Source organism: Drosophila elegans, unplaced genomic scaffold, assembly GCF_018152505.1.
Source record: "Drosophila elegans isolate 14027-0461.03 unplaced genomic scaffold, ASM1815250v1 contig_183, whole genome shotgun sequence".
Lineage (NCBI taxonomy): Eukaryota > Metazoa > Arthropoda > Insecta > Diptera > Drosophilidae > Drosophila > Drosophila elegans.
Window position 1 is genome coordinate 13,244,321 of NW_024545550.1, and position 15,138 is coordinate 13,259,458.

General features: G+C 41.9%; 1 protein-coding gene across 1 annotated transcript in view; it reads right to left on the reverse strand.

The window, feature by feature from the left end:
• LOC108141264 (protein enabled) overlaps positions 1 to 15,138 on the reverse strand; it is a 36,509-nt gene that overhangs the window by 1,826 nt on the left and 19,545 nt on the right. The window contains 3 exon segments of the mRNA XM_017264528.2: positions 2,207 to 2,299; positions 3,163 to 3,391; positions 5,277 to 5,461. Of these exon segments, the coding sequence (XP_017120017.2) occupies positions 2,207 to 2,299; positions 3,163 to 3,391; positions 5,277 to 5,461 (507 nt within the window).

The window sequence follows — 15,138 nt, forward strand, 5'->3', positions numbered from 1 at the left end:
GCTGAATACCTATCACTTTAATTTTATTTTCTCAGTGCACCCAAATACTGGCAGTCATCAGTATGTATGAGATATATGGCGACTCTGTGCCTTTTCAAACAGACGAGTGCGTATAAGCGAGAGTGTATTCTCTATATTCTCATCTTTGCCAATTTAAATAACAAAAGGCCGCTGTGGCAATTGTTGCCATGTGCATGTGCGATAGGTGAAAAGAAAGGGATCTAAAGGGGATGGATTTGAAAGAAGATATTTTTGAAGGTGGGGGCTTTTCGGGGGAGGGGAACTATACCCAAATCACAGACAATTCACACTTCAGTCGGCAGAGCACAAAAGTCAACACTCAAACGCTCATCTGCACATAATGGCCCTGCCGAGAGCTCGCAAAAGGGGGCGTGACTGGGCTTCCAGTGGGCGTGGCTGGTTGATTTCTCAAAATTCAAGAAGGTCGCACAAATTGTATGGAGCAATTTGGAGTATGTAAAATTGCATTTAATTGTTCCGACAAAGACGCCGGGCGCACGGAAACAGGAAAATAAGTCATCCTGCAGGAATCGGGCCTATCTATATGTTGGCCTCCATTGTCCAGGATGCGATGTGATGTGATGTGCTGTGCTGTGCTGTGCATAACAGGCAATTTTCGCAGCACTTTGGCCGGCCCTTTTGTTTGTTTAATTGACTTGGCCGGCAGCAAGGACAGTTTTCCGTCCTTGGAGCATTTTCTATGGGACGATTTCCCCATCTTTTCCAAAAGCCTGCTTGTTATGCGGCTTGGCAGGCTCTTCACAAGTGCGCGCGTGTGTGTAAATATTTTGCAAAATTTTCCCTGAATTCTTTGCCAGTTTTGAATCCCTTCCACCCAGACTATAGTCATTTGAATATGCTCATATGCTGTTAAAAAAACCGTAGTAAATTTAAGTATTTCAAAATTATTTTAAAAGTTTTTATGTTTGATTATTATCTATTTACTTTGGTTTTTTTAAAACATGTTAATATTACATTTTTGTTTAAAATTCATTTTGCTGTTTTCAAAATATTTCAATATCTAGAAATTGAATTTAAATTTAAATTATGTTAAACTTAAACAAACTTTAATATTTCCCCACATTAATTCATTTACTTTTATATAATTGTATTTATAATTATGATTTTATTATTCGAAATGTATTTTATTAGGAAATATACAATTTTTAATTCAGTAATTTCGTAGGTATTGACTTTAACTATTCCTATTTTTTATCAGTGTACACCAAAACCCTGAGTTAGGGACTGCCTTAAAGTATGCTGTGATTTCTTGCCACACACTTTGCATAAGTTTTGCTTTTGACATACTTCTCCTGGCTGCTCTTCCTCTTCCTTCCGTTTCCGCTGGCATTTTTCGGCTAACCTAAGTGTGTGGCTGGTAAAGTAAAACCCCGAAATCAGCTTTCCATGTTGCCTTTCCATTTGCATTACACACATTATTAATATTCAAGTGTGTGTGAGTAAAGTAAATTAATTTGACACAAATACGTTACGGTTTGAGTGGCAATTTTCTAAAACGAGCTACAAATATTATTTAAATACGAAATTCAAGTTGCCATTGTCTGCTGCTCGGGCGGGCCGTAATTTGTAGGCCATAAAAATCAACTTTTCTCATTAGCCCAACATTATGCGTTCCGGGCGATAATTATTCCAGCATTTCCACCCACTTTTCGGAAATGTCCTTGTCATTTAAATTGCCATTGTGTGACTCATGTTTTTTTTTTTTTTTTGATGGAGGGCGCTTTGCAATCAGATTGCTCATATATATTCTCGGGGAGGATTGCTTTATCTCTTCAATTAGTTGCCGAATCAATTGCCGAGTGTTTGCTGCCATCATCAGGCAATCTTTTGATTCGAGTCATCCCTTCGAATGGGAAAAATCGAAAATTCCCCAAAAACTTTTCTCGCCCCCTGAAAGGCGATGTGTCAATGTTGACACCCTTGGAAACCGCACAAAAGCCAAACCGCCGGAGCAGAGTCACCCCAGATCCCAGATCTCGAATGTCCCGTCCCCGAATTTTCCTCCTCGGCAGTCTGGAAAACATTTTGCGGTTTGGCAGGCGCCAAACTTTGCAAATAACTCACGAATGGCGGAACGGAAAAGTCGAAGGTTGAGGAGGAAAAAGAAGGAGAAGGTCTGGGGAGGATTTCTGGGGAGGATTGCGGCGGAAACGGAAGTACTTACCTCAGCAGGCTGCCCGCATGAGATCGATAAGTGGGCGGCGGCGAATTTCCACGCACCACGCCATTCTGGCGATCGCGGTCCAACAGCAAAAGTCTACGGGAGAGAAAAGCGGAAAGGATTCGGGTGAGTTGATGTTGTAGTTGTGGCACGACAGGAAAAAGGCGGCCAGTAAAGGGTTAAGGGGTGGGCAAGTACGGATGTGGACACTGGCAATAGATACACTGAGAACGACTAGGGGGTTCTTTTAGCTTCGATTTACAGAATAGGTCAAGTAATAGATAATTAAGAAATAAATAACTTTCTACAAATGATAAGCTGCCAAAATGTTTTAAAGTTTATTATGGCAGACTTCATTGTAAATTATAATTAACCAGGCCATAGGTAATTTAGATTTTTTCTTGGTTTTATATTGAATTTTAAGTAAATAATAATTAATAGATCATTTAGAAACAAATAACTTTCTCTACGTGATTAAGAGCTAAAATATTTTAAAGTTTATCGGGTTATTCAATCTGGCTATATATGCCATTGACAATTAAACTGAGTATATTATTTTGACAAAATTATGATTGAAAAGACACATATAAAGAAAGAACAAAGTCTGAAAGCGTTTAAGGCGTTAAAATTTCAACTAAGCATTAACACTTTAGTTTAGCTATCTTTATTTAAAGGGCTTAGGTCTTATTAAAAATACATTATCTTACAGGAATTTGACAATAGAAAACTTAACCATTTTTCTTGCAATTAATCATTAGGGTTCTCATTTTTTCGCAGTGCAGCTACAAATCGCTCTTGCCCGCTGCATAATTATGCATAATGCAATTAATTGCGCCAGGACATGCGAGTGGCGGACGAAAGCCGCAGGACCGCCACCAACTGCTGTCCTTGCGTGTAATTTATGCACCAGCAGTTCTGGTACTATGACTAGTACTCCCCTTTGCAAGTTGAGCACTCACCTCAGCCGGTACTCCTGCATGCTGGCCTGGTACGAGGGCGGCGGTGGGCGGTGCTGGAACTCCGGATAGAGTAGTCCGTGGGGTGCTCCTCCTCCGCGGCTGCAGGGCCTCCGACCGCAACGCCCGAGGTCCACGCTGGTGCCCAGCCCGATTCCCAGACAGCTCTGGCCACCAGGCGCCGTCATTCGCCAGGCAGCTCCACTCACAGTCACCAAAATAACGCCGACTCCTGAAATCGAAGGAAAACGAGGGGTGGACTTAATTTCAGAGCTAGACTTTGGGTAATGCCCCCTTTTCGATTTTCCATTTAGCGGCCGCCTTAATTAGCCCACTCCCAAGTGGGCGTGGCCCGCAGTTACAGCCACCACTTAAAGCTGGAAAGCCTAAGCCTAATCATGCCGACCAGACTTTCACTTTTACTCCTGTCCTCCGTCTTCTGTTGGCCATTCAGTGGAGCATGTCATCATGGCAAATTTGCCAGCCTAGGCATACGATTTTATTAGCGAAAATTGTCATGAGCGTTGTGACATCTCCCCACAAAAGCCAAAGACCCCAAAAAGACCTCACAATGATGATGACTATGACGGTGACGATGATGACGGGACTCTACCCTCCACCAGCTCCATTATGTGCCTGTATATAGTTGGAGATTTGCTGACTGGCTGCCTTGATTGCCATTAAATTATGTAAAATGCTGCCGCACATATACTTGTACTGTAGAGTATGGACTGAAAACTTTTCGGTAATTGCCGCCGAAAATGGCGCAATGTCACGCTTCGCGAGCGCTAAACTAAACGCGCTTGGCAATTGATTAGACGTCGTCGTGTAGTAAACACACAAAAACCCAGTCTGCGGACTTCGAAATGAAGTAAAGCTCTGCACTTGGCCCCGCTTTCTGCGGTTGCGTAATGAATGATTCATGAGTGGCCCCAAAAAGTTGCCAGAATCAAATCGAAACGATAGAGTTTCCCCAAGTGCATTTAATTTGAGCGAGTTCTGCCACCTGTTGAATCTGGCCAAATAGAGCGATGGCCAAAGAAATCGCAGCCGGAACTAAATGCTCTGCCAATATTGACAGTTGTTGGCTTGTCTGGCTGCTGCAAATTTGTTTGTTCTTCGAACTGGGTCAGCAGATGTACGAAGTATCGCACAAAGGTAGCTGCTCAGGTACACACAGCTACAAAGGCACTCAAATAGACACTGGGGCACCACCTCCTCTCTTTTATGTGTTTTCGTACTGCCAGAAAAACCCAGCAGCAAATGGCATTTATAATTGTAACAATTGTGAACAAACACAGGCCTTTTCACCGGCCAGGGGGATTTCCATTCCCATTTCAACTCCCTCCCGTCACTTGTGTAAACATCAGCGAACAGCGAACATCAAAAGGCGCTCGTCGCCGACTTTAATGCCATTTTCCCTGCTCGATTTTTGCCGGATTACGTAATCGTCTAGTTTACCCTGCACTCAGAGAATCCAATTGGGGCCAGCATTGACATAAAATAGTGAAAAAATCAACCTTGAAAAAGTAGCCTAGCGTTTAGCATTAACTCTTTCCAAAAAGGGCAATAAATGAATGTCAAACAATGTAACTAGGTTTACTTCTAAGAATAAATACGTAGTTTTAAATAAAAATTGCTTCTTTTTTCGGAACAACTTATTATTTTGCCTAAATATTTTTCAAACATTAATACCAGATTATAGCCCTAATCGTTAATATTTTTATGAGTTTCAATTTATGTGAAAAAGTTCTACTTTACCCGACTTCTTATACCTTTTACTTTTTCTTCAAGCTTAATTCCTACCATAACGTATTTGTTTTTCTGACTTAAAATAATTTCTTATACCCATTACTTTGAAATGAAATTTAACCCTTCTTTAAAATTAAATAAAATAAAATACCAAAGGCAGCTTCATATATTTTCCGTAATTTGAAATTTATTAAATTTAAACTTTTATAAAATAGTAATAAAAAGGTTACCTTAATGCAAATGTGTTTCTCCTAAAAGACACATAAACCTGCTTTGAAATGATTTTTTCCCCAAGAACGCCTCACATAATTTCCGTGATAAATTTGTGAGATAACTTTGTGGAATCTCATAAAAGTCTCACTCACCAATCATTAGCAGGGCGGCCGTGAGGTGGGAGTTGGGCGGTCCGGCGAGCCCCGTGGCGCCCAAGGCCGCTCCGCCCAGGGCGCAGGCCACGCCCCCCAGGGCGACGACGGCGATGAGGGCACGCAGCGGCGGTCCGGCGAACCACTGGCCACAGCAGCCTTTGCCCGATCTCTCCGAGGGGGATCTGGAATTGAGCGGAAAAAAGAAAACAGATTTTCAGTATTCAGCTGGCAGCCGGCAGCTGGAAAATAGCAAGGAAAATTTAGTTGGCAGGGGTGGGTATGGCAGTGGGAGTAGGGGCAATTGTGTGCAGCGCAGGTGGGACGATGAGGAAAACAGATGCTGATGCTGCGCAGCAAATTGGCAAACGGCAACGTCTCGTGCCAGGTCCTTTTCCTCTTTATCCTTGGGTTTCCCTTCACAAAAGCGCAGCGAGTGCGCAATTGTTGTAATTTGATGATTTATGAGGCAAAAGACCAAAAATTTGCGCACTGCCCGCCGACACGAAACAAGCTGAAAGGATCCTTGGGCATTCTTGGGCATCCTTGATGGCGAGACAGGCAGACAAGCAGACGACGTAGAATATTTTTGCGGGGAAAGGGACAATTTATGCGACGCAGACGACGGCGACAAAGGCAAAAAGGACGTGTGTGCGTAAATTCATTAGGATACGGCCAGCGTTTTCTACACCACCGGCCAAAGACGAACCCTTGCCAAACAATTAGAGGAGGAAATATTTATGGGATCCGTGGCGGGAGTAGGGGTTGGAAAAGCGTCTGGCGCTTTTGTTGCTTGTGTCATCGAAGCCGAAGCCGAAGTCGCTCCACAAAAAGATGATAAATTGTTGGAAAATTACGTGCACAAACATACATCCGAAAGCAAGTTCCCGGGCGACCGGAAATTTATGTTTAATAATTTGATGCTGTTCTCGCTGGAAAAAGGATTTCCTTGTGTATTTCGGATTTACACTTTTATAGCTCGCCATTAAAGAAGACCTGGGTTGGGAGTTTGCCTGAGTAAAGGGGCAGGGTCCATGGCCCCGGGGCCTTTGACACCCGTAATGCGGCGGCATGAATGTTTCATCAGTTGTCGTGTCATGATAAATTTGATCTTTTCAGCTCATCATCGCCCAGGCCCTCGGAAATGAGCGCGCAGAAATGCCAAAAGGTGAGTTCACTCGGAACAATAACCATGTTGAAGTCTCTAACGCATTCCCAGATCGTTCTTTTTCGAGATTCCCACTCGTTGATCTCCGCACAGTGCGGCATTTCAATCAAGGCCCCATGCGGTGACAAAAGTTCAACTACATCGATGAATCTTCTCTACACTCATTGACCTGCAGATTGCCCCCCCCATCGATATCGAATGTTGCCAAGCAGCAGATGATTGATTAGCTACAAATTAGAGGCGGACCAAATCGGAGAGCCGAAGCCCATGCCCATTAGCATGTGCATTCCCATCTGGGACCCCATTAAAACTCATTGCATGTGAGCAAACAATGTGAAATTGCGCACTTGTTATATGGTGGATATAGTATATGGCATCGTTTAGGCACGGCAGAAAATAGTTATGCAGTTCATATCGATTAAATGTTTTTTTACAATAGGTGGAAGTGGTTTTAACATATAGGAAATTTATAAAACCTTATATGCAAGTGTATAATTTGTTATTGTAATTAATTAATTGTTGTAATGTTTTTGTATTAAAATAACATAATTCTGCTCCTGTTATAAACCAGAAATATATGGCAATGTTCTAAAAGTAGTTTGTGTTATGTGCTCCTTAAAGCTTAAATATTTATAGATAAAACCAAAAAAACCAATTAATACACTAACATACTTTTATAATAATAATTTGGATTTTAAAAAGTACATTTTTACATTTTTCCCTGAGTGCACCTTTATCCACACATATGTGTGATGTGTGTCTAAAGTGGTTCAGGGTTAGCGCTGGCTTTATAAGTCTAGCGAAGGCTTAGAAGCTAAAGCTTTAAGCAGCTGACGGACACTCATTCACTCAGTCAGTCAGTCATGCAGTCAGTCTGTCAGCCTGGCAACTATTCAATCGGGCGGCTGCATTTAATTTTCATTTATTAATTGCAATTCGTAATTGCCAACATTGACACAGTTCCAACGGCCGAGTCGAGTGTATTTATTTATTTTCGCGCCCGTCGCTTACTTATTGCTGAACTTTCATTTTTGCAGAGAGTTTCCATTTAAATGGCGTTTCCGTTTCCTCTCCGCTCCGCTCTGCTCCTCTTCTTGCCTTTCCTTTCCGGCAGCTGTCAGTTTGACATTTGCATGCGAGTGAACAGTTTCCAATTGATTAAGCAATTTTCAGTGCGTCAAAGACAAAGGCGGCTTCATTACGATAAGACTCAGCGGGATTTTTTTTTTATCAGGCCTACATCCGCGGACAACTAACAACAACAATAACAACAAGGTTGAATCATGTTTTTATGGGAGCTCGTAAAAACAAGACATTAATTCCGCTCGCACCCGCACGCCAATTAGAAGAAGAAGACCTAATCAAAGTTTAATGGAAACTTAATTTTATTTATCAGGCATTTCCCCGAGCAGCAACTTCGTGAGAAATCAAACGAAAACAGTGGAAAACTAATTAAATGCGAACGGCAGACAATGAAAGCGAAATTCGTGATGAATTTAATTTACATGAATATTTGATAATTTATTTAATTCATTGGGGCTTTTCTTTTCGCTCTCGGTTGGTTTCAGTTTCAGTTTGCTGTTTGCTGTTTCAGTTTTCCTTTCTTTTCACCTCGACTTATGTAATTAAATGTGGAAAATGAGGCAATCACCACGGGAGCTACAAATGAAAATAATTAGCTGGAAAAGCATATTAACATTGGCACATTGGCATACACACACACACACACTCATACAGGCTTTTCAGATTGTGGCCCACTGACAAAGCGAATTTTTGGCTGCAGCTGCCTGCTGGATCCGTTTGGATTAGGCCACAAAACCCATTTTCAACTTTCAATCACAGCGCAGCGTTCCCCCTTCTCCTCGATTTTCCTTACCGAATGAGGCCATAATTACAGCGCGCTTTTCAACTTTGCCGCAGTTCTGATTTGTAATAGTAACTTTTTTCAGTTCCCTCATTGTTTTGCGGGCTTTTGTTGTTTTGGCAAAAGGGTTTCGGGGCCTGAACTACGAGCTGTGTTAATTTGGGCAGACATTTGGGGGAATTGCTTGTTCTTCTAACTAAAGTTGGGTGATTCGAGTTTAAAAGATTTGGGCTGCACAGGGAGAAATCTTAGAATAATTGGATATAAATAAAGAGATTATTCATGTTCTTTTTGCTTTTTAAAAATAATAATAATATTGTAAAAATATTAATGTTATATATAATTTATTCTTAAAAACACGATTTTACTTATGGGTCGTGATGTTATTTTAATGCCAACAAAATTAAAACAATAAGTAGAAATACAGTTCATCTGTGTGGGAAACTCTTCGGGATATTTTCACCCTCTCTTCAAAATGAAATCGCCGAGGTGTTCTATTAAATTCCATGACACTTTCAAAGCATACAAATCTCTTCGAAGAAACGACAGAATAAATGCCCAAACATGCTTCTATTTTTACAAAAAGTGTGTGTGTGGGTTAAAGAGACATAAAATGAAAACCAGTAGCAATAGAGACTGGGGGGCTCAGAACATGACATTCACCCGGCATTAAAATCGCTGTTGTTTGTTTGCCGCCGTATATAAAAATGAAAGCAAACAGCGAGACTCGCAGACGGCAATAAAATATCCAAGCGAAAGAGACAAAGTCACGTTGGGTGTATAGTGTAGTACTCGTGCTATATAATTGTATATACGTTTATACAGCGGAGTAACGATTTCACACACAGCCGCAGAAAATTCTGACCTACTAACTGCAGAAGACGGAGAGCGAGTCTCTAAACTTGGGCAACGTTTTTCCAGTTAACTGCAAACGCTTTGACGCTTGACTGATGCCGGAGCCCCAAAACTGGCAAAGCTTTAACTCCAAGCCAGCCAGCACTTTAAAAAGAGCCCAGCTGGGTATAGATATAGGTATCTGCATCTGCATCTGTATCTTCTAGGGGCGTAACTCGAGCACACGACTTTGATAGCGACCCGAAATGGAGTATCTGCTAGTAGAGTTGTCGGAGGAGTTATCCGCAGTCGACTGACACGCTCCATCCACTCCTCCGCATCTGATGCTGACATTCGGGCCAAGTGAGCATTTAATGCGAGCGTAAAAGATTATATGGCAAAGTTGGCGCTGGCCATTGGCTGCGGGAATAGCTGCACACGGGGAAAATTCATTCAGAAATTTGAGATCTTGTATAAATGTATTCTTTATCAATTTTCAAAGAAATTTTCGAAAATTTATACATTTTCTAAAAAGTATTTCTTTTATCTTTTAAAAATAAAATGTATTAAAGGAAATCTACTCGTATTTTAAATGAAATATGTTGTTTTAAATGTTCAAAGAGTTGGAAGAGATTTTTAAACTATATTTAAGAGAGAAATTTTTTAGATTGCAAAAAATACATATATTTTAGGTATAAAAATTACAAAGATATCAAAACGAACTTAATTTCTCAACTGGTAGACACAGATAAATGCAATAAAGTTTTTATTGACAACATTGTTTTTGGCAAGCAACGTTTTTATAGGTGTCTTCTTAACAAAATCACTTTGACCAAAAGATATTTGGGTGACATTTAAGTTTTAAATTCTGTTGCAGTTTGCTGAAAGGCACTTCCAGTGACACCTAAATTTAACAATCGTTGGGATAAGATTTGTGCGGCACTTTCAATTGGATTCAGAGGACTTTTGTTTTGAGTGCAGCAGTGCAGACAAAGTTTTTGGCCAACGTTTATTGCCAATTTTTGAATGCATAAAACGCAAGAGTTGCCAGCAATTGACGCCCACGCATTGCTCTTGGTCCGAGTCGCCTCCTCTTGACTTCGCAACCTCCTTCTCGGCCAGAAAATCTGGTGGCACAAATATATAGGGCAGCGTGCCAAGTGTGTGGCGGAGATACGGAAAAACATTGGCCACCCACACATACGGCGGGAAATAAATGGGCTGCTGGCGGGGAACAAGTGCCAAACATCGTGACGACAACGACAACTGGAGTTGCGTCTGAGGCATTTCTAATTTGAGATCCGTTTCTAATTTCTGGCTTTCATGTGGCACAAACCAGCCAGGCAAACTCACAAACTCACAAACTGGCAAGCTGGCAGCCTGGCAACCATGGCCATGGAGCAGCCGCATCCGGGTTGGCAATTACTTTTACATGTTGCCGACGCGACATCGCAGTTGCAGCAGCAACATTGCTGCAAGAACCGCAGCCAATGTGGCGCGCTCTCTCGAATGTACACACATATAGACCGCTTAAGTGGCTGCGTCATTAGGCTACGAGATCTGTTGTTGCTGTTGCTGTTGGTGTTGTTGTTGGTGTTGTTGTTGCAATGCCAGCATTTCCCGAACTGGGATTGAGTCTGACATGTATCTGTGTCGCTATATACGTACATACATAAATTAAATTCTTAAATTGCTCGTTAGCTCATCATGAGGTTTGCTCATTCATTCATGCAGTCGTTGATGTTGCTGCTGCTGCTGCGATATTGCTGCTGCTGTCGCTGGCCTATGATGGGCTGCAATAACAATAATCGCGCTGCCAACAGCAACAACTACTATGTGCTGGCCACAATGTAGGTCAATCCCCCTTCTTTCTTCTCCAAACTTTTTCACTTTTCCACTGCCCAGCGATTTCCCTCGAATTCTATGCGCTTTTAATATCGCGCAGTGGCATCTTCAAGTGATTTAATTTAGCACCCAATGGATTCTCTTTGGCGGTCGCTTTTGTCTAAGCGAACAACGAGGGGACGTGGACAAAATTATGTGCGCCAGTGGGGAGCTCTTATATTTATATTTTTATTACCCTCCGAGAGATGCGGGCTCCTCAACTAGCACAATTTCATCACCCATGAGATGTTATCGGGGAGTTGTCATTAATTAGAATACATTAATGCCTCGGCGGGGAGATGACAACACGAGTGCCGAGATAGTCGGCTTTGTTCTTTGCCTCGTGAATCACTGAACCCGTTGTGAGTCAAATTCAACGATACAAAAGTATCTGCCAGATGCTTAAGAAACCTCTGTGGAATATCTGATTTACGTCGCTGGCAGTCTTTAACTGTGTTACTTATTGCTTGCTTATTTAACTGGGAGAAAGGGGTTTTCATTTCACTGCGTCAATTGCTTAAAGGACACTGGGGGATTATAAAGCACTCTGGCAATCGATATCTGCATTGCCTATTAAACTGACATTATAATTTGTCGCTTCAATTAGGCGCTATAATGTGGAGATAATTCGCAATCAATGCTGAACCGTTTCGAACTCAGTTTAAAGCGAGAATCGATTCCGGGGTAGGGGGATACATATATGTACATATTTACCCCTGACAAACAAAAGAATTTCGCAACGATGCTCGGCATGAGGTCAACAACTCATTACGGCGAATGTTTAATAAACATTTCTGGGGCGGTGGCCTCCACGAAATCTACATACACCTAATTGCTTTGCCGTTTGAAGTGGAAGTTTTATTTGATTATGACACCTGATGACCTCGGGCTTGCGGTTTAATGGTCTGATGTTGTAAAGTGTGAAGAACAAAGTTCGGAGGAGGAGAACATTCGAAGTGGAATGAGGAAAATCGTTTGCATTGCAGTGAGCAAATTGAATTTTGGTTTCAAAAACAGATACAGAACGATGCAGAGAAAGCCAATAAGAGCAAATGTCTCGGAGTTATGCAAAAACTTTGGCCAGCAAGCGTGAGCAATTTATTGCGGAATCCGCCCGCCAGGAATTCATTTCCCCCCTAACGTTTACGCGAAGGTCAACCGAAATGGCCAATAAAATGAAATTCCAGCGCCAGAGAGCCAGGGCCAATAAAAATGCAACCGATTCCAAATCGTTGACAAATCGAAGCACCCAAGTGACTTGGGTGCGGGCTTTGCGGATTCTGCCCGGGCATTACGGCGGCAAGTTTTGCAGTTTACGGATGGATTTTCAGTGCTCGAAAGAAAACTCCCGTTGCGTGCGGGGGAGGCGAAGGAAAACTGTAAAACCGAAACTGGATTTTTCCACCTCATACCCCCACCCGCATTTTGAGAGGTGCTCCCAGTGGCTTCCAATTGAGTTTTTCCTTTGTTTTCACTCGCCATAGCCAATTTGATGCGGCGGATTTCTGGAGTTTGTTTTTACGACGTCGAGCCACTCTGCCATGTAAAGGCGGCATTTTTGTTTGGGCTTCCTTTTTGTTTTTTCGGTCGGTCCGGAAATTGCTGCCATCGATAGCTTCTATAGCTATAGCTGTCCACCCACTCGAATCGGATCCTTTGGCCTTTGCAGACGACACTTTGGCAATTTATTTCCATTCCTTGGCTGCGATTTGCATAAGCGCCAGTCAGACTCAGCCTCCATTTCTACACGGAAAAAAATGGAGCTTATTTTATTTTAAAAGAATATTCTTGGTGTTCATAGCTATTTAGCTTTCTCAGAGCTCAAATAATTAAACGTTGTAATTTTGAGACAAAGGATCTTTGGTAAACTTCATACGGAATATGAAATAATAACAATTAAATTAGTCAAGCACTTAAAGGTTTTGTTGATTTAACCTGAAGAAATTTCTCAGTGTATTCTTCTTTTTCGTTCTCAATCCAAAAATGAAAACAACACTGCAAATGGGAGCCAAAAGGAAGTCACGAAGACAGAAAGAAAAGGAGCAGATTAAGACAAATACAAATCAGTGCATAATTTTTCTATTAAACAATTTAGAGCGGGTGGTGCTGGGTGGTGACCCCAAGCAGAAAGGACATGAAGGAGGCGGATCTCGAGGTGGATCCCGACGTGGACCACCTGGCTCTAAATGCACAGTTTGCAATGGTGGGATGCTGATGTTGCTCCCGGGTCACGTGCCTGCCATCCATAAGCACGGACTTTTGTCAGAGTTTTGCGGACGCGGCGGACACCCGAACTCCCGGACATCCAGACATCCGGACACCAGGACATTCCGGACAATCCGGACACGTTCCGCTGGAACAGCTCGACTTTTCAATTTCGACGCAGTTTATATTCAATTTCGGGCCGCTTTAATTCGATGCCCATTCAGATGTCGCTTAGATCAAATGCTGTCGCCATAGTTTCCCCGCTCTACTACCCGTCTCTTTCGCTAACCATATTTCGCTCTCTTTCTGCGGCGTATATATATAGGATATATGCAAATTGGTGCTCAGTGCGCGAAAGTCGCGCCAAATGAAAAGCAACAGCCGATTGAAATGAAATACACGGCAGATATTAAACGAATACGTGGGACAAATGTGCTCACATTGTTGCTGTTGCTGTTACTTTTGCTTTTGTTGCTGCCATGTCTGCTTTTTATATGTCATACATATTCAATAACAGACAAAATGCAAATTTGCAAATGTCGAAAATGGAAAGTGATGGCAGAAACGGAAAACAAAAAGCAGCCAAACAATCGACACGGGTGAGAATACTGGTTGGTTGGAGAGGGCGACGACATAACCCTTTATTTCCAGAATCATCAGCATTCATATGCCGGTGCATAGATAGAAATATCTACATATGTCCTACTAGACACCGAACATGGCCAGCATTTGAAGTCAATCGCTGGGAAATAGATTTAAATGTTTGCTTTGCAATCGAGAAACAAGACAGGTAATGATTTATCAGAGAAAGTATATTTGCTAAGCATTTGTTTAATGTTATTTATAAATGTGATAATTTAATTTAACTAAATGCGACAAACAAAGCAAAAAGATTATCAAATTTAAATTATTCTTTTTAAGAACTGCATTTAATATAGCATCTCAACTAATACAGTTGAATAAAACGAAATTAGGGCACACAAATTCGCTTGGCAGCCATCAGCGCTAACGAAATGCAATTGATTAGAAAACACTTGGTTAGTAATGAAAGTCAAATGAATGTTTACCATATTCTCGAATCAGCAACCATGGCCAAAGCAATTTATGATTCAGCTGAAAACCTGAGCAAACACAGGTATCGCCTGATTTCAAGAAAAACAGCCCAGGCAACATGAACTCTCCACCTGAGAACGATCGTTCAGCTCAATATCAAATAAATTTAAGTTGAGCAGTTGGGTGGGGGGCAGCCATGCATATTCATAACTCTGCACGAAACAATAAAAACTGAAAACCGAATTGTGGCCAGGCACTGGCGATGATATCAAATATCAAGTGCTGGCCATAAACAACTTGACCTTGTGCACGTACCCGAGCTGCAGCTTTTTCCCCCGAGCTCTGGATGGTAGCTCTGGCTCAAAAAGAAACAAGGAGGAGCGCTATAGACGATTGCCTCAACTATTAGATACCCCTTACTCAGTAAACCAAGTCTAAAGTATATATCCCCCCAAATAAACAATCGGCAGAGCCCACGCTACGAGTTATTTCGGTCTCTTCCTCTCTGACAAATATACATATGTGATGTGACGTCATAATTACATTTTTCCTTATAACTTATAAAGCAATGGTGCGATTTGATAGATGGTGTTGCGTTGATAGATATTGACTGAATAAACATATACCGCCCAAAAAGTTTATAATTTTCAACAAATACAATATACCCCTTTACCCTACAAAAAGCCAGGCCAAAAACGAAGACTTTGAGTCTGAGTTAACGCCATGCCCAATGCTCATCGATTACCAATTCACGTTCACACGTTCAGTGCGCTTCGTTGGGGTTTGAAAAAGTCGGTGGAACTGGAACTGACGCTGAAACTGGCGTACCGGCGTACTGGCGGACTGTGGACTGT